We start from the raw sequence: 21,401 nt of genomic DNA, 5'->3' as shown, positions 1-21,401 counted from the left end.
ATTATTCTGTATTCATATTTATAGAATGTTATGCTCTTCAATCAACTTTTTCAAAAATGCTTCAGTTTAAACTCAGATCAACTACTTTCAACTTAAAAAAAAAAAAAAAAAAAAAAGGAAATAAACATTTATATTATTAATAATTTCTTAAGATGTAATTATAATTAAACACTGTTTACTCTGTATGATTTGTTTTTATTCTGAAAAATAAATTATTGATTATTACTGTCACAAGTATTAATGTATTTTATCAAAAGCTTGTAAGGGGCTTGAGGTAGAGCTGACCTCTTTTTATCTTTGCTTTTGGAACAATTGAAATACCTAACGTTTCCTCACTAATAAATAGCAGTCTTAATAATTTTATTTTTGTTAGTAAAAATAATAGAATTTAATTAATTTATAGGGATAAATTACTATGAGGTCCTTACGTTTGGGCTGAGAAAAATTCCCAGCTTCCCCTCTTTACAACCCTGACTATTTTATAGGATAAACATTATCCACAGTTCTTGTTTAATTACTATATGGTATTTATTTGCATATGGGTTACATAAATTACTTATAATATAAATTAATCATATTCAGACTTTCTTTGCTTTTTAATCTGTGAGATTCAAAAGCAAATTTTTTAGAATACTGTATATGGAAAACTAAAAATTATTCTTTTAGAAAACTATTACTAAAAGATTTGTTCGAAACTCTGAAAAAATTGATAAAAATAACAAAATCAAAGATAACTCATTTGACATGAATGGAGTTCCATATTTTACAGCATATAAGATAAAAAAAACTCTGCATCTGAGATGTAAAGTTCTCTTATAGACTAACAAATTCTCTAAACTATAGTGTAACCCAACCTAGCCCAACTCTTGAATAAAAATGTTATTGTTTATTTAATTAAACATATTCTTATTATTATTAATTTTCTTTATTTAAAAACAAAATTATTGTAAATATTAGTTAGATAATGTAAGATCAATTCTTCGTCATATGTATCCAACTCATCAAAGTTAAGCAGTAACTTTTTCTCAACACTTATATTACAGTAAGTAAGATAAGTGTTGAGAAAAGGTTATTGCTTAACTTTGAAGAGTTGGATGTATACACCTTGCTACAATAAAACCTTGTTAAAAGTCAAACTTCATTAACTTGAAGCTGTTTACAGGTCCTAAGCACAGTATATAATAAGATCTCATTAAGCCAAAATTGTTGATACTTTTAACTGTAATATATTTTCCTATATATCCATCATCCTTTGCTGGTCCATGATATTCATTTATATTCTGTGTGAATACAGACAATTAAGATAAACACCATGGCTCTATGCCAAAAACCAACACCATGTCATTACAAGTTCAACATCCTTTTACTGATACATTATTTTACTGATGCTTTGATCAGGACACAAGAGGTGCCTTGATAACACTTTCAAAACTATCATAAACTGTATACAATTTTGTAATCATGCTATGTATAGCATTCTTGAGAAACAACTTGATAATAGGAATTTAAGGCTACAGAAAAATTTGAGTAAATTACACATTAAACTTGTTAACTTGATGTCAGGGTTTTTCACAATTAAACTTCAACTTAATGAAGTTTTAATATATGTATTTACATCACATCTTACTACAGTTATTATAGTTATCTTATTATGTAGAATGGCTTAAATACATTAAATAATGTTTCTAAATATTTTGTGCTGAAATGGGGGTGCATCTTATGTCATAAAATACAGAATACAGTGTTAGTCATTGAATTTTTGGCAAAATTCAATGACTAGCACTGTATTGATATGACAAAAGAACAATTGTATCTATTTCATTATATAGTCAATTGACAATCACAAAAGAGGTGAAGAACATGTAAATTAGTTTGACTACATAAATGGTTAAGTAAAAGAAAATGCTAACAAATACTAGAATGACTGTTTTGGAGGTCATGACTGAGATGAGGTCAAATACTGTAAGAAAGTTAACAAAGAAAAGTAAAGAAACCATAACTGCAAAATAAGCTGCAGAAAAAGAAAGCAGGTGACAAATGATAAATGCAATAAAAATTTACTTTTACAAATTATATTTTTATTATTTACTTCTGAATATTCCTTCCATTACAGTTTTCATAAATATAATTAGTGTATATAACTTTTCTTTACATGAAATATTTATTTACTATGTACCTGTACATGAGTTCAAAAATCAAGCTCTATCAATCAGTTACTAATGTTTTTATCTCAAAAGATAAAAGTATTATCTTATAAGTACCTAACACTTTTGGGTGCACAAGACTGATATTCAGAAATTTCAGATAACAAGATTAGGAAAAACTTAAACTAATTCAAATTAATCACAAAACATTTTTTTTACAACAAATGCAATCTTCAAAATAAATGTAGTGTCCATAGCAACTATATCACAACAAAAAAACAAAGTTTATTATAATTTGTAAAGTTGATTTCTGTAGAAATTATTGATGCACAGTAAAAATATTGTACACCAATAAAAATCAATAAAATAGTTTTAATTTAAATAAATCTAAATTTCAAGATTTTTTGTTCTCCAAATACTGTAAAGTTTCACTTGAATCCTACGGGTCTTAACATTTTTTTAATTCACACTTATTCAGAAGTTTCTATTAAGTACTGTTTGAATAGAGAAATAAAACACTCTTCATGTTGAACAATTCACTTTACTTACTCTTTTTCCTGATTAATATTAAATTGATCTATAATTTTTGAGACACAATGAAGTGTTGTTACTAGACACTGGCAGTGGCAAATTTCTGCACAGGTGCGCCTGGGCCTTATAAATCAAGGGAACCTCAAAATTCAGCTCTCAAAATAAAAATCAGTAGTAAATTTAAAAGTAAATTATTTCTTACATCCATGGATTAGTAGATTTTTTTTTGTTTTTAACACTTACCTATTGAAACTTAATAATTCTTGTACCAATGTGTTTCAATTTTCATAATTAATACAATCTGAACATCAGTAAACTTTTAAATACAGCCAGGAAGTTGTAATTTTATATTAGTTCATTTTCAATGTTATTTCCCTACGTTTCACTTTTTTTGGACCACCAGTGTAGTTCCTACCAGAGTAAAAAACATGCACACAGAATACACACTGTAGGGTGTAAGGGTAGTGAAAATATTTAGAGGCGGCCTCAAAATTGAATTGTGCCTGGGGCCTCTCAAGTGCTAAATCTGCCACTGGATGCTGGACTTTTTCTGGATTTCAACACTGTTGATCTATGACAGTTGTTAAAAAACTCATATTTGACAATACAACTTTATATATTAAAAATAAAACTTTATAAAATAAATCACAGATAACAGTTTGTAACATATACAATTGTTTTTTTTTTACATTTAATTATGCAGATTTTTTAAAATAATTACTATTACAGACCTCTCTCTCCTCTTCTATATTATCAATTGAAAAAGACTTGTTAACAAAAAAACAATGAACTATCTTCTAATAAAATTTTTTAAACCAAGTACCTTACTACATCAATTTTTACTTATATAATTATTAATGTATTTTTAAACAAAAATATTTTTCAAATAAATTATTTTATGCCCCACGCACGTGACGTTTGCATCCGTAAAATGTCATTAGTTTCCTTTTTATAAAGAAAAAAACAAAACGGCAGTTTTTAAAACACAGCCTAAACTATTTGAAATTTTGATACGTATATATTTTCACCCACATTATATAACTTTTTCTCTTTATTTAAGAAAACACTACTACTTAATAATAATAAAAAATATGCAATATTTAACTCTTAAAAACAGATTTAATCGCCATCAAATTTTATAACCGACATAATAATTTATAACACATTAAAACGAATATTAAGTGAATAGATACGCATAAATTACTAAATCTGATCACCCGTAATTAAATACAGCAAATGACATCACGAATACCAAGATACAAAATCCAAATTAACATCTGTAAAATAAAAAAAAATTTAAAAAAAGTCATAAATGTGTAATTATGCAATAAGAAAACAATCCTGGATAATAACTTTCCAGTGAATTCATTCAAGGACAACAGGTATATTAGTATTTTGTAATAACACAATACGGATCACACAAGGGTATTGTTTAGAATTACGTCACAAATGAAATACACACAAAAGATTGTTTGAGAGAGAAATAAGTTTTATAGAAATCGGTAAACGGCAAATGTCAGATGTGCGGTTTAAATGACATAACGGTAAGCGACGAAAGGGAATTTAAATGTGGTGATTGATGAGTCCGTTTCCTAGCAATTTTATTTCACGCGAAGGAAGTCGGTTTAAGCCAGCGGACATATTATTCGTGAAAAATGATAGGAGGTTTAATTATAAATTAAAATTGAAAAAGAAAAAAAAAAGATACATTACCTTGGCTACATCGGCTAAATAATATAAAATGAAGACGATGCCAAAACTCAATATCAAAATAAGCCGAGGATTTGAATAATATAAAATGAGAGCGTAGTCGATGGTGGAATTGGTAACACTTAGCGTAGTCATCTGTTGGCGGAAAAACTCAAAAATTTAAGGATAATTTAAAAAAAGGGTAATAATCGCTCTTTTTCTCTACTTTCTGCGGAATGAAATTTACCGCAATCGCCGGTTGCATTTCGCCCGCAACGACCGAAAGAGGGCCCGTAGCGCACGTGCTGTTGATTATTTAGCGCGTAATTACTACTACTGCCACCTGCTGGAAGACAATCGAATCACACACACACACATACACGCGCACGCCAGAACGAAAGATACTTTTAATTGCAAATATTCGGTCGATTATGATTTTGTGGATTAACTGCGATGATCCGTCAAGTAATAAGTGTCTGCTTAATTATTGCGGCACTAATGCTTGCCGATAGGTATTTCGTTTTTATTGTAGTATCGACCATATGTGGTTTATTCTCTTATGAATTTACTTACCGTTTTATTAAGTTTTGGTTAAGAAATTACAGTATTAAATGCCGTAGAAAGCGTGAGAACGGTCTTAAAAGTCGTGTAAACGAAATACAAAGTAATGCTTCGACCTCGTTACAAACGCCCATTATCACGGTGGAAAACGTGAATTCGCACGAAAGGACGTTGAATTGTAATAAATTCTGCGGCCTGAACTTCTCGGTGAAAGAAGAATTAAAAACTTTCGTACGTCATATATCACGTCATTACATTCAGTGTTGGTACCATAAAACTTGTCAGAATGAAGACGTTCTTCAAGAATTTAATGACGTATTGGAAGATATCTTGGACACCGCCAACAATAATGTTATTAGAATGAATATAATTGATCTGTCCGAAAAAGTTATTTGTTTGTACGGTCGGCATTTCGATAATTATCTACGAGCTCTCGAAACGGTAAAGTCTGATTTGGGATGCGAATCTCCCGTCGATTGCGTCGGAATGGAGAACGAAATCAAGAATGCTTACAAGGTAAATTAAAGGAAATGGAAGATATTTAATTCTCTTTATTGTTTGATTATGAGTAATGTATTTGCATAGCCGATAACTTTTGAAATTAAGTTATTCAAACGACAAAATGATAAATGTATTTGTATAAAGAACTAATAAGTACGTACTACTGTAAGTATACCGATACTTATAGTCATATATTGTGTTACGAGAGTAGTCGGTGTATGGATTACCAAAATATATAATATAATTTGCACGGACTCTGAACTAATTTGGTTATTTCCTACGTTAAATCGTTAGCAATTTATGTAAAAAAGAAGTAGGTTACCCATAATAGGTAAAGAGAATTGTATGATTCCTTATAGATATTGAATTACATGATTAAGAATACAATTAGTATCTTTTTATGTACATAATATTTAATAGCTTGACTTCTTTTAATTATCTTAATAAATTGGTATATTTTACCAGTTTATTAAAGTCTGTTTCAATTGTAATAGTAAAATAGTGTGGCAATCATTTAGCATAATATATTATAGATATTGTGATAAATGGTTATAGCAATATTTACCATATTTTAAGGCCTTTAAGATGCAACTTTTGTTTAAAATATTACCCTGCATCTTATATGTGAAGTTGCCATTGCCTGTAGGCTAATGAATATTCCAAACAGCCTTTATTAGGCTACTGATAACCACCTAGCCCAACTCTTGAATAAAAATGTTATTGTTTAATTAAACATATTACTGATCTTGTTGGTATACATGCAGCTTTTGCATATGTATTCATGTAGAATATTTTAATTATAAATGATTACTTTTAAACAACATTTTCCCCCCTGAAAAATAAAAGTGTATGTTCTAGTTTTACTTTTCTTTTAAAATTAGAATACAGTAAAAAATTTGAGAGGTGAGTGCCAGAGTTGTGGGATGACTTTTAAACACACTAAATACTTTTTCCTAAACATTCTGCACTGAAATGGGGTGTGTCTTATATGCTGTGAAATACAATAATTATTTTTTGTAAGTAATTATCAAAAATAATTAAATATTTAACATAATAATAATAATACATATTAGTCTTAATACAATTAAAAATTACTTATATATTTTTAATTGTATATTTATTTATTTTAACTAATAATAAAGATGAGAGATGAGTGTTCTACTAAACTATATACAATCAAATAATAGTCAGTTAGGCTTAATTATTATATATTTGGAAATAAGCTTATGCTTAATTATGAAAATTAGATGATTTTAGTATAAAATATTAATAAAAATAAGTTCAGGCTTGTTTTTGGAAATTTATTTATTAAAAATTGTCATTCGTCTTCAAAACAAAGAAATCTTATTTCAATGATTACAAAAATAATTGTCACATTTTCTTTATTTGTACTCCAATACTTCAAATTATTCTCATTCTTGTTGATTTCATCATCATTGTTATTTTCTGATTTTTCACACAAACTCTTAAGTTGAAAGTGTAATGTTAAGTTTTTCTTATGGCACTTGTAACCATTTTGTCTATTTTTGACTTCAAAACAATTTTCCCATTTGATTTTCTTCTGAATTCCTTAACCTTTTGATGAGTTCTCCCATAAATATACATATACATGTGGTGGGATCTTTACAGTAAGTGTGTGTTTGTGTGTGTATATATATATATATATATATATACATACACATACACAAAGACTACATGGAAAATTTTTTCCATATAGTTTTTGTAAGTTTTGCAAGGCTTTCATAAAATTTTCTAGCATAAAGACTGGTTTACAGGTGGCTCTCTCTCCTCCCAGAGCCATCTGTAAACCAGTCTTTATGCTAGAAAATTTTATGAAAACATCTGCAGCACTGAACATCCGACATCCGACATACACGTTTTTGTGTTTAAAACTTTGGCCTCAACCTCGCTATTATTTTCAAATGGAGTTTTTAACACATTTTATTAATCTGTGATATAAAAGTATAATAATCATTATGATATTCTTTTAAAAAATAATTCTATTGGAATGGTGTAGTTAAGATTTCTTCCCAATTTGCACATAACTTAATCTGCTTTTTGCTTCTAGTTTTATAAAAGCTGGATAAATCTTATTCTTCTAAAAGAAACTTTTGTAAGATGTGAAATGCGATAAGAATACACAAACACGTGAATTTGATTAAAACAATTTAATCATGATAAACAATTATATACAGAAAGTTTTTTAGATTCCCTTGGTCTCTCACAGTGCCAAGTTCTCTCACTGCCTGATGGCAACAATAACCCAGTAGCTTGCTTCTGTAGTAACTACTTGCCCGACAATAATAATCAAAATATGCGCAATCCTTAACTAAATTAATCCTAAAGATAGAAAATATAGAGATAGGGAAATGAGAAGAATGAATAGGATAGTGGGTTTCCAATTTCTCGATGAAACTCCAATGCCGGCTTGTACCTTTTTTCTCAGTAGCTCTGGGTTCTTTCATGTGCTGAATATCTTCTACAATAGCTTTATCGGTCTCTCTGATTCTATCGTCCGGATCTTCACTTCATGGCTCCCTATTCAGCTCTCGTCGAATTCTGTCTCATGAACTTACTGCCTACATCCGTGCCTCTTTGTGTCCGGCAAAAGAATAATCGTTTAAGACTCCCTTTTCTACTCGTTATGTTCCTCGGAGTGCATTGTCCCACCCAACCCTCTAGTGGGTGGAAAGGGAAGAGCCCCTGTTCCCAGAAGTCAGAACAATAAACAAAGGAAGTTAGAAGGAAGGATTAAGAAGGAGAGAGAATTATTAAAACTATTAAATCTAGAATACATATATACAAAATTATATGGCATATAGCCACACTTTAAAGGTTTATATTTAGTATAGTTTTCTAACTCCAGTACAATTAATTTTTTACTTATAAACCATATTGCATCACTTTTTGATGAATGATATTAATTTTTTTACCATCACAAACCAAAAATGGTCCATTAAAACTAATTGGGCTGCAATTTGAAAAAATTGTAACCTATAAATTCCCACTGTTATCCATTTGTCGGTCTCTCCTTAATCTCAAGAATGGAGTTAGTTAGATGAAAAGTGAGACAAGATATGGAAATTTGTTTTGCTACCTTTTTTGTATTAACATGGTTGGTTCTGATTTGGCTGTTGTGTAGTTCAGACACTAATAATTCATTGGGAATACTCAAAGAAAAATTCATGATTTTTTTGGTGTGTGTAAATGGTATGCCTTTAAAGTTCACAATATAGCATGTAATCAAAAATTTTTAAACTCCGTATATACTGGAAGATTTACCAAAAACTGGGAGACCTCATATGACATGTATGCCAGAAAACATTGATGCTGTAAGACAGTGTTGGCAATACTCCAAGAATCTCAATTTGTTGTTAGGTACAAGAATCATGTAATAAATCAACAAGCAATAGTGTTCCTTTTCCCAAAGGTGGGTCAAAAGTGAGTCCAAAATTTAGTGACTCTAAATTGTTGGTCAATTTCAATTTGGGCAATTAAAGAAAGTTCAAGAAAAATTTGTAAGTCCTTTTCATTAACTTTTTAATTTACATCAGAAAAAGAACAATAAATGTGAAAAGAAAAGAAGAATAATGTGATTATAATGGAAACAAATATTTTGTTTAATGAGAAATCTGCCGATGTTTAATTGTCTATAATTTTTTTAATCTGAGGTTTATAAATAGGGCTTTTATGACTTTTAATAACAACTTTAGGACCCTGCTTTTACACTACATATGCGAAGTTTTGAAATCTATTAAATATTCTTTTATATTTTATTAAAATTGTATCTGCATTGAATATTTAGAAATCCTTTTTATACATACAGTAGGCACAATAAATGATTTTAAATAATAATTATGAAATTTCATATAGTTGACAATATAGTAAATCTTATACAGATTTTAATAATGTATATGTAATTTATATGTCAAAATTTTGAAAGTTAATTTGTAATCTTTATAATTTCTATATTCTTCTAAAATAATCTTTATTATAAAGTAACTCCATCTTAAAAGTGTGTGTACTCTACAGTGTACATTTAAATTTGTAAAAATAGTTTGAGCTTTATAGTTTATCTTACGCTAATATTTTTTATGATTTTGAAACGTTACATTTGTGTTCTGTAGAGCAAGGGTGGGCAACCTTTTTTATAACATGGGCCAGAATAAATTTTGTGTTTCTTCCGCGGGCCGTAGTAGTTAATTGACGCCTTCTTGTGACCTGTAATTTTTTAGTCTGCAAATATGAAATAAATAAAAAAAGAAGTTAATTACTACATTTATTTCTCTTATTGTTTTCGAAAAATTACAAAGAATTGGAAAAATAATTATTAATTAGTTATTTTTCCAATTTAATAATCTATTAAAGTTCTCGCGGGCCAGATAGAAACTTTTCACGAGCCGTAGCTGGCCCGTGGGCCGGGGGTTGCCCACTGTTGCTGTAGAGCTGCTTAATTTTTTCCAAAAAGTATATATCATACATCATCCTATTTTATAATTTTGTTAATTATATAACAATTTTTGAATTCAATAAAATAATGATTATAAATTTTTAATACAAAAAAAGAGAAAATTTATTTAATGAATAATTTTTTTAGATGACTCATCCAGCATTGACAGATCAAGTGACAGAATGGTGCTATTTGAAAAGTATTGTGGCAAGTATAATTGATTTGCTTTGGCCTCAAGAATTTCTTGGTTGTCAAGTTGCTTATAATATGCTAGAAGAAATATTAACTAAAAATGTTCTTTATCCATTAGTTGACATGTTTTCCAATCCTGAATGGTTAAATGAAATGATAATATTACTTTTATCTGATGATGATTTTGTTAAAAGGAAACATTTTAGTAATCGAAAAACACACAAGACTGATGATGCTGAAATATCAGAAACTGCACCATCAGAAACACGACAATTTCATAGAAAGTGTAGTGAAATTCCAAAAGGAATTTCTCATGTTTCATTTGATAATGCAATACGCTCTTTAAGTGTGCGCAGACATTCTGATAGTAATATTGGGCATCTTGAAATTTGCCAAAATACATTTAATTTCCCATTATCAGATAATTATCTTACTGTTTCTACTGATCCATATGCTTCTCATGAATCATCAAATTACTCTCAAGGAAACAAAAATTTAACAATTAACATTAATTCTCATAATAAATCCATGCAAGAATCTGACTGGGAAGTATGGAGTGGTGAATTTAATGAATATGGAGATGTAGTTAAAATTTATCCTCATGATCTTTTTAGAATAAAATCACAATCAAGCCAAAATATAGAAAATTTCCATTTTACAGAAAGTTCAAGAAAAAATAAGGATTTAGAATCTCCAGATATCAGTTTGAAAAGATCAAAAAGTGTTGATTGTCTCTCTCATTTAACCCCTCCATTATCACATGTAGTTTCGTTAAGTGGTTCTAGTTCTAATTTAGATGCAGTCAGGACAAATTTATCAAAACTAGTGTTAATGAATATGCCAGATTTGCATAGAAAAGAAAGTAATAGTACTGATGTTGAAGAAGCAGAAGAAGCAACTGAAACTGCATGGTCTGATTTATTTAGTGATATACAAATCTTACAAACAGAAAAACAGGAAGAACCTGGAAGAGGTCCATATATTTTATATTGTATTCAGGTAAATAGTATATTCAATAAATGTAATAGTATTAATGTAATGTAAATAGTGTATTAAGTAAATGTAGTAATAACTATTTTTTTTTAAAAAAACCAGAATTATTCTTTATACAAATTAAAGTGATATTTTGAAAATAATTTTAATATATACTTCAAACACAATTATAGTTTTAAAATATGAAAAGTGCAAATTATTCATGACATCTGACAAGCTAGAGATTGGAAACACAAAATAGAAAAATAATTTTGTTGCATAGCTGAGAATTTATTTTGCCATCCAATGAATAATAAGTTAAATAACATAAATTATTTTATAAATATAATATAAATGCTAAGAGCTAAGAAAAAGAAATAAAATTTTGGCATTAATACTAACAATATAAAAAAGTTTTCTTTATGATAAAAGTACCTGAAAATTAGTGTAATTATTTTATATAAAAAATGCTAGTAATAGATTAGAAGATTTTTTAAAACTGGAGAAATAGTCTCTTTTTGCACAGTAGATATGTTCTAAAGAATGCTGCATTAAAAAAATCATGTAAAAAAAGTATAGTACATACATCCTGTAAAAATGCTTGATAAGATCCACAAGCTCACTTTATTATAATGTCATTTATCATTAACAATATTTGTACATAAATATAGTAAACGTAAAATCAACATAAGTATTCTCTGATGTACGGTACATACTATACTGTACTATGTTTAAAAGATATAAATAAACTGAGTAATTTATTTTCATAATTGAAAATTAAGGCAATACAAAGTTTGAGACAATGTTCGAGTCCTTTTTCCTCTTTAAATCCTTTTCATTCCATCCAGGAACCACAGACAGCAGGCGACTTGAAGTAGAACTTCTAAAAATAACAGACAAACACTATCACTATCATTTTTAATGTATGGAAGTTTTTTGATAGTGTTTGTTATTTTTAGAAGTTTTACTTCAAGTCGCCTGCTGTTTGTGGTTCCTGGATGGAATGAAAAGGATTTAAAGAGGAAAAAGGACTCTAACATTGTTTGTATTGCCTTAATTTTCAATTATGAAATAAATTACCCAGTTAAAATAATCCTGGGCTTATGTATAATTATGTAAATAAACTCTTGATTTAGAAAGTTGTAGTTTTAAAACCACTGTTTCAATAAAAAGAGTAACTTTTTAACAATAACACAATTTTTCAAAAAAGTTCAGTTTATTTGAAAATTTTTAAATTTGTGTTTTTTTCTGTCTAAAAAAATCAATCATGTGAAAAGAGGGTTAGTTTTCCTTTGTCAACTGTGTTATTTCAGAATCACATAAAAATAAACCATGTAAAAAGAAGAATAGATGTAAAAATACTGTTATAAAGAATGATTTTTTTTATTCAAAATGAATGAAAATGAAAATAAATACTGATATAAATACTAACAAAGCATTTAATTAATTTACAAAATTAATAATTTGTTAATGGTTTTTTTTTCTTCTTTTTTTTGAAATAGACTGCTATATTACAATAAACAAACGTCTGTGAAAAATTTGTTAGCTAATTAACAGCATTTAATGTAATTCATTCAAGTAAATGAATGTGCATTCGAATGGAATAATTTATAGCTTTAAAGCAATGTTGATATTATTTTAAGTCAGGTATATGCAAATTTATAAAATTGTTTCTGAAAAATGCTAATTTTTTTCCCTCTATCAGCCATATTCATTTAGAATAAACTACTTAAAATATTTTAAAATTTAAATGAATGGAATTAGCATTATGAATATGAATTAAGTATTCGGGGAATATTGACCAGAAAAGGAAATATTCTTATATAAATATGAATACAGTCCACTTATCTTAAAAGGAATACCAATAAAGCAAATTCTCACATGAAAGTGAATTTTGCTGTTGGCCTGTCAAAATGTTATTGTCACAGTGTTAATTTGCAAATGATAAAGTGATATTTTATCAGATTTTGTAAACCAAACTGTAAATTATCTTCACAACTCCCAAGAAATAAATAACCCTACCTCCAATAATGGTTGCTTTTTATACTTCTCCAGGGTGAATAATAAAAAGTGGTATGTATTAAATGCTCCATTTTGAATAGAATATATTTTATTCTTCCAGTAAGCAAAGATTGATTTAATCTCTGATTGTAGAGCAACTCAAACATTTGGTTTTAGCAGACCATTCTTCTATAGGCTACTCAGAATATTTGAGTTAAAGTTTAAGGATGCCCATCCCTTTAAATGGATGCAGTCCCATGCAAACATGTTCTAGTTTGCATGCAACAATGTTATAATCCATATGTTACTTACTGCCTTTAAACGATTTTATACAAAAAATTATTTTCTTATGTTTTTTATTTTTTTATTTATTCCTAATTTAATTTCTTAACAGCAAACTTTATGCTGTATACAACCAGTAAACACATATTGATTATGACAGATGTCTTGATCACTGTACAGTAATTTATATTTTTAAATTTTCAGATTTTTATCTTTAAAAAAATAATGAAAAAATATTATAATACGATTGTGTTAAGATGTTTTATTTATTGTTTTAAATAATTGAAAAATTACATATATATTAGTGTTATTGTTATGAAATTATTGACTAGTTATTTATTATAAAAATAATTTTTACTTTTAATAATGAAACATTACAATACATTAATCATCAAATTTAATATTTTACTTTTAGTATAATGCTTTATTTGTTCATAATAATGAAGAAAACAATAAATCTCAGTTTATGAAGCATAAAATGACTGTTAAAAGAAGATTTCGAGAATTTTTGGCTTTACAAGGGAGATTGGAAGAAAACTCAAAATTGAAGAAATATATGAAAAGTATGTCTAAAAACAAACTTTAATTAAATAAAAATGAAAGTTTTTTTTTTATGTTATTTAATTATTTAGGAAAACTTTTGAGTAACTTTCAATAAACTTGCATATGAATTAATTTTTTACATCTTGTTTAAATTATAAATCATTGATATACAGTCTCTCCTTGACTTGCAGTGGGGGTTACATACTGAAAAACACATTGTAAGTCGAAAAGAAATAAATAAAAAATAGGCTATATGCAAGGTTATACAGTATGTAATGTTGCATATTGTACAGCATGAAATGTGAATTTGGACTATTATTGATTGTGATAGCCCAAACTCATGGGCAATTGCCATAACTGACATGCTTAGATATTATCTTAAGTTTCTCATTGACACAGCGGGATATTTTACAGTCATACTGGGCATACTGTATAACACAAGGAGATATAAGATGTAAAAAAAAGTCTCAAGAAAGATCATTAACACATCAGTAGAGCAGCTCGAATTCAAATTCTAACTGTTTTCTCGTGCTTCCACTTCACTTGCATTGGCCATTGTATGTGCAAAATATCATATATCAAAACATCATAAGTCAAAGAGCATCTGTGTAATGTGTGTGTTTCTATATAATCATGACAGTTGTAAATAAATCCTATATATTAGTTTATAAAGTAAAATACTGCAAAATTAATTTTAAAAATCAGTGAAAGGAAAAAAGGAATATAACAGTAATAAAATTTTTAGCTGTTGACCTAGCAAAGAATGTGCTATTATGGGAAAAAAATCTTTTGCGTTTAATCCAAAACTCTTCTCTAACCTTTGTATCCGGTACTTCCTTTACTGTCTGTTGCGTTTAACTTCCAAAAAAAATTGGCTATCTTTTTAAGTATAATTTTGGAAATGAATGCTTTAGATTTAGAAATTTTTTTATTTTCTTATTAAATACTAACATATTTAATACTCTTCTGCACTCAAAGCTAGAACTATTTAAAATAAGTCCTAGAAAACTGCTAGAAACAAAGTGTGAACGGTTACTTAATATATTTAATATTTGGTATTAAAATGAAAATAAATAAGTATATTTTTAAGCATTAATAGTAATATACATAAACAAGAACTCAACAAACTCAATTTTTGTTGTTCTTGTTTATTAACTGTACATACACAAAAAGATTCATTGCACAGATAGCAGAAATTGAGTAATAGATCATTTGAAAAAATACTTGCAATTACTCAAATGAGCTATAAAGTTTATAAAGCAGTTATTTAGTCCTGAAAATGGTCAAATGTGAAAAATATGCAGTAAAAATTACAAACACATAAAATATGCATTATCAGACAACATTAATTTGATCCACTTGGTTCAAATTGTGTTTATATCAAGGTTTCAACAATAGTATTTAAGGAAAAACATGCATGTGCATACATGCCTGGCTATTAGACATGTATATAACACAAAAATTATAAAAAAATAATAGACTAATTCAAATATTTTGTGTGTTTATGTGTGCACGTGCAATTTACAGAAAGACATAAAAAATGTCATCTTTTTTCCTCCTTTTTTATTTTTATCATTTCCTTATTATTAAAGGTTTAACAATTCATTGTCATGTTTTAAGGAAAATAACAGATACCTGTTTATTTTAATGAGTCCAATTTTATAAATAATAATTTATACAACTGACTTTCTAATTTAGAAATTAAAGGTCCCAATAAGTGGCTAGGGTCTTTGCTCTTTCCAATGGATAAGAAAACTGTTGAAGAACGACGACAATTTTTAGAGAAATATTTACAAGAGCTTTGTTCGTGTAAAGCCATAGCTGCATCTTCTGAGTTGCAAGAATTTTTAGCTTATGGAGGAGATGCTAGTATTGCTTATGTTAGAAGAATAGCTGAAAATATTGGTGTTCCAAGAATTGATAAAGTAAGTATTTTTTTAATATATATAATAATTTATTTATTTTATATAAAAATTGCATTTTTAATTTAAGTATTTGATATTACTTTTATATTACATAACTATTTACTACATTATAATTTACTATTGTCCTATTTATTATGAAAAACAATGAAAGAATTTAAGAGCATTAAAATAGCATTTGCATATAAATGCTATTTATTTTTATACTTTTCTTTTCTACATAACCAAAAATAAAAGTATTTATGAAAAATGTTTCTACATCATATTTTAAATGTAAAAAAAAAACTATTTTACATAAATTAATTGTAACAAATTTTAATTTAATTGTTGATAATTATTTTAATATAAGTAATTATAAATATAAAAAATTTCAATTACAATTAATATTATATATTGAGAATAGATTTACTTTCCTTCCCACAAGTTATCTGTGTTTAAAAGGCAATTTGAAAGGAGGTGCAGATTACATGCCAATTTTAAATTACAATTACAAACTAATCAAACAGCCTTTCTTTTGCCTGAAATCATTAAGACTGTCTTTAAAAATCATGAAAAATTATTTGTGCGCCACAAGCACATGCTTCTGCCATCATAATTTTTTCTGAAACCATTAAAGGTTTGTCCATGTTTTAATTGATGTTAAACATTTCTATTTGAATCTTGAAAGCTAATAAATTTTTACTAATTATTGCTTATCTCCATAATAGTGTCATTTCAAAAGAAAGAACTTTGATAGTTAAGACAATGCAATAATTAACATTCTAATAGGCCTATAAACTTGCTTTTTTTCATTACTATAGAATGAATTTTGATGACTAAAAATGATTAAATACATTTAAAACAATAGTTTTAGCAACATTTTAATGTTTGAAGTGGTCTCTTCTAAACTGTATGTCAGTAAGGTCAAAATTTCAATGGTTGCTGCAGAGGCACAGGGTATATTGTGGGCAGGTTATGTAAAGATTAATATTGCTGTCGCAGCAAGTTTTTGCGGATTATATATTATGCTGTTGTCTGCACAAAATTATGGTAATTGAAATTTTTTATCGGTTATGAGATGCTTTTAAACAGAATAACAACTTTTAATAAAATTGGTTAAAATCCTTTATTTTCTAAAAATAATTTAAATCAATTTTGTAGATGCTATATAAAGGAGTAATGGGAGCAATTGATCTGATTAAAACTGCCCTTCCTGCAACAGGACCACAAGATGAGATAAATGAGAAGCCTTTTTCAATACAGAATTTAAAAAGTGTTCCACATAAACCCTCTCTTTTTTTACCTGTTTTTGGCAAATCAAAAGCTGACAGTTCACAGCAACACATGGAAGTAAAATATGTTGATAATCAAGTAAGTAATTTTTACAAATATATATTATTAAAACATATTTTAAAAATTTATTTCTACTTTCCTGAACAGTTTATTAAAAAGCAAGATATTAAATAAGGATGATGTCTTCTCATTAAAAGAAACATATTAGTTTTAATTTATTGATACTAAATATTGTTTAGTGAAATATTTAAATTGAAGTTCCTTGATATCAAATTAATTTTTTTTTTATTAATATCAGTCTGTTGTGACTAAAACCAATTAATGGAACTTATTATACTGATTTAATTTGTGGATGAAATTAGAGAGTTTGAATCAGTCTCTTGGTTCAAATGAATAAACTTTTATTTATTGATACACTTGTATACAAATTTTTTTGTATTTTGAACCTTTTCATCTCTTTCCAGAAGATATTTTATTAGTTACATTTTTGATATACTTTAGATGGCTTATACCAGACTTGTGCATGATTCTTCTAAGTTTTTTCCCTTCTCTGAAGGAAAAAACTCCAAATATACATTGCTTGTCTCTTAATTTTTTTACTTTTCAGCTTTTTATTTCCTTTTCTCTTTTCTATTTTCTGTATTTTTCTTACTTCTGTGACTTTGGCTGTACTTTTTGCCTTAAGGAAGAACTAATGGACCATATCTTTGTCCTGTTGTATATACCAGCCAACTCCAACAATCTTTAAGGCTATAAAATAGCATTCTTTAGAGCCTTTACAAAAAGAGCCTACACCCATTGCACTAAAGCAGAACTGAATTACATTGCAGATATAGCTACAGCACATCACTACCCCAGAGACTTGATTTATAAGTTAGCCCTCAGGCATTAGACAAGGGGATCATGACCTGACTATGCCCAGAGTGGTGCTTCTGCAAATAATGCATCACTACTAGAACCTGTTTGAGATTAACTTAGACATAACTGTCATATGTTTAAGTCAATCAGATCTTTTTGTTTCTAATAGACTCCATCAGAGCACCTGGGTATATCCTATTGGATAATCTTTGGTTTTAAATTTGAATTTCTGTAGAGTTCTTCTGCACATTATATTTTTGAACATTTGAAGGCTGTGGCATTCCATTTCTCGAAAATTGCACCATATTTTTGCAATTGACCAGTGTGTTGCATGTAACCAGGGGAGAACAGAATGCCGGAAACCCTGGATTACTGGAATGCTGATTAAACTGTGATTAAAAAATAAAATTAATCAGATCTAACAAAACTAATTGTTAAAGAAAACATTCTTTGGAATACAACAAAATAATAACTTTGTAATTTGACTGACTTACAACCAGAAAGAGAGTTTTGGTTTACAAGGCAATAAAACGATTAGCAGCTTTTTGACATTAGTAGTAGTAGTTAGTGTGGGCTGCACTGACAACCTATTCTGACATTAAAAAATAACACCTTCCTTTCAAAATTTTACACAAAGTAGATCTAATCTTAATTTTTGATGTAATGCTGAGTTTCCCAATTTTAAAATAAAAACTGACATCTATGAATTTCATGTGCCTTTAGAAAGAGATATAAAACCTCACTTAAACTGGCATGCCAGCATTCCCCAGGATAAATTGACTTGTCAATTTCTACCATAAGGAAATACCTGATTTCATGGTATCCCACAGATAGACCAATATGCTGGACAATCTGCAAAAATACAGTAATCTGAAGCATGTCTTAGAAATAGATCCAAAACCATTTGGTTTTCTGGACTTTCATCAGTCTGCTGGAAAAATTTCAAGATTAGAGTGTTTTTATTTCTATATTATTGACCAGTTTTGTTGGATCCTCAACAAAACTGGGCAATAATATTTTCTAATATCTAATATTTTTTTATCTTCTATTGCATATATCCACGTTGTCTTCATCATTGATAGGAACAATAGAAAAGAACTATGGTATACTGAAATTATAAAAAGAAAATTAAATAAAAGAATTCTGGAATACTAGTTGAATATTAGAAAACAGATGTGCTCAAATACTACACTTGAGAAAAAGTTTTCAGCTAAGAAAATTTCAATCCCTAGAACAATGAATAAGAAATAAAATTGTAAACCTTCATCTTGCATTGTTTACTGAATCCTTAGAAATGGCTTTCTTCACACAAAAAGATATTTTATATTAAATTCTTTATATCAGTTATATCTTTAATATTGATATTTACTTTTTTGTATGTATGTATATATATATAACTTATGAAAAATGTAATTCTTTACAGGAACACAATCTAATACAAGAAATTGCTCAATACATAGAAAAATTTGATATAAATTCATCTGAAGGAAGTCTTGATAATGAAAGTATAATTTCAGATAGAAATCTAAATGATTTGGAAAGGAGTGAAAGTATTAATTCAATGGATATCCCTAATTTTGCTCAGATGGGAAAAGCATGTACAAAATTAAAGATCTCAGAATTTCATAATTATAATGAAGAATGTAAGTAGGGATTATAGTCGATTCCGCTTAATTGGGACATGTTGGGACTAATTCTTTTTGGCCCAATTAAATGAACTAATAATAAATTATAAAATAAATTGTAACACATAGGTAGATAAATAAGTAGGTAAGAAATGATACTAAGGTACGTACCTATTTATATAAAATACAGAAAATATTTGTACTATAATTTTGTCAGACTCACGATGATAGATAACTGATTTGCCTAATGTTGCCAAATACAGTATTAATAGTGACTTACACTAGGGTTGACTGTTTGATTCATTCCTGATTGAATGGATTTTCCTTTAGTTTAGAACATGTTCTAACTAAAGAAAGGAAAAGGTTCATCCAAAAGTCACCTTACAGTCTTCCTTTGAACACAGTTTCCTCCTTTACTTGGAGATGGGCCACTTCGGCAGGAGCATCCATCAAATCTTTTAGTTCTGGATGCTTGTCTCAATGATCAGATGGCTGCAGTCTGAATCCAGACATAATCATGCACACAATACCTTCCAAGGAAACTCTGGCTGTCTTCCAACTCAGTCCAGAGACCTTGAAAAATTGTCCGGGGATCTTTGTCCCTTCGCTTTTAATGGGATCATCTGGTCTAATCCAGAGCAGGGTCAGTAGCTCGCATTCAGGTCTGCCTCAGATGAGATCCCTATGTGATATGTCCCACTATGCTGAGGCCACCATTAGGCCTACACAATGTATTCAGTACATATTCTACATATCTTCTGAAGATCCTTAAAATATATCAAAAATTGTTAAATTCTTTTTCTGCTACTGTCCCAATTAAGCAATTAAATTATGTATTGATTTATTAGTTTGGTTTCCGTTTTTTGAGATTTGGTTCAATAAAGTGGCTGCCCCAATTAACCAGTGGCCCAATTAAACGGAATCGACTGTATGTACTTTATGATGTTTTTTATTATTGTTGTATGTTACTCTGCTATTACAGGCAAAAATATTGGATTTATTTTATTTATAATAGTGTATAAAATTTTAATATATATTCATATATACATTTTTATATATGCATTCATATCCTAACAGTGATTTGGATATATTTGTTTAACTTGTGTCTTTTTTTATATTTTGTTAATTAATATAATCTAAAAATTCTGATTATGAAAAATTATAAAGCTCTTAATGTACTTAATTTACTTATGATTATTGGAATAATATAGATAAAAAGTTATAGTTATTTCCTTAACTATTTAAAAAAAAGTCAAACTTTCTTATTAAATGTAAAGAAATTAATATTTTAGAATGATTAAATACCAGCTTTTTAGTTTTTTGAGAAATTTTGTTTTTCATCTTCCTTATTGAAGTTATTTTTAATCTTTATTAATTCTTAAAATTTAATATCATTATCAATTGTATTCAGTAAACTTTTGGTACAGTAGAACTTGGTTAAGTTCTTCAAGAAATCAATTTAAACAACTTAAATGAGAAAGTTTTCTTTCAATAATCTATATTTTAATTAACAATGATAGATTCATTATATTTCAGTGAATTAGGCTTATACAGTATCTGTTTATTTAGATATTTGTCTAATGTAGTTTGTTGATTATTTGCTGACAATATGTTTGACTAAGTGTACCCATCTGCAGGCAGCAAGAAGTAATGTGATGCAATACAACTTATGAAAATGGGTGTGGAATATTTTCAGGATCCAAAATTTCTCTCAAGCTTACAAAAAAATTTTTAGAAAATTGTTTTGTAAGCTTGAGAGAATAAAGTACACAAAATGATAAATAATTTAAATGGTATTATTTATAATTTTTCATTTTAATAATTTTGATTTTGTAACAAAACAATTTCTGATTTTTTT

The 21,401-nt window shown here is 27.9% G+C and overlaps 2 protein-coding genes across 3 annotated transcripts in view; one reads left to right on the top strand and one right to left on the bottom strand.

The window, feature by feature from the left end:
- The window catches only part of LOC136972401 (phospholipase ABHD3-like), a 34,442-nt gene extending 29,776 nt beyond the window's left edge, over positions 1–4,666 (bottom strand). The window contains exon 1 of the mRNA XM_067266994.1: positions 4,389–4,666. Within this exon, the coding sequence (XP_067123095.1) occupies positions 4,389–4,520 (132 nt within the window). The 5' untranslated portion in view covers positions 4,521–4,666. The remainder of the gene's footprint in view (positions 1–4,388) is intronic.
- Positions 4,667–4,775: 109 nt separating this feature from the next.
- LOC136972168 (sorting nexin-19-like) overlaps positions 4,776–21,401 on the top strand; it is a 37,804-nt gene continuing 21,178 nt past the window's right edge. The window contains exons 1-6 of one of the 2 annotated variants that reach the window (XM_067266730.1): positions 4,776–5,441; positions 10,024–11,067; positions 13,739–13,886; positions 15,565–15,791; positions 16,929–17,138; positions 19,342–19,561. In XM_067266730.1, coding sequence (XP_067122831.1) covers positions 4,818–5,441; positions 10,024–11,067; positions 13,739–13,886; positions 15,565–15,791; positions 16,929–17,138; positions 19,342–19,561 — 2,473 coding nt within the window. In that variant the 5' untranslated portion in view covers positions 4,776–4,817. The remainder of the gene's footprint in view (positions 5,442–10,023; positions 11,068–13,738; positions 13,887–15,564; positions 15,792–16,928; positions 17,139–19,341; positions 19,562–21,401) is intronic. The other variant, XM_067266736.1, reaches the window with a different exon arrangement.

The sequence above is a fragment of the Centruroides vittatus genome, unplaced genomic scaffold, assembly GCF_030686945.1.
Source record: "Centruroides vittatus isolate TY-2023 unplaced genomic scaffold, ASM3068694v2 contig_1057, whole genome shotgun sequence".
In the NCBI taxonomy this organism is placed as follows: Eukaryota; Metazoa; Arthropoda; class Arachnida; order Scorpiones; family Buthidae; genus Centruroides; species Centruroides vittatus.
Note: the sequence above shows the minus strand (reverse complement) of the source record. Positions and strands in the feature narration are given on the sequence as shown.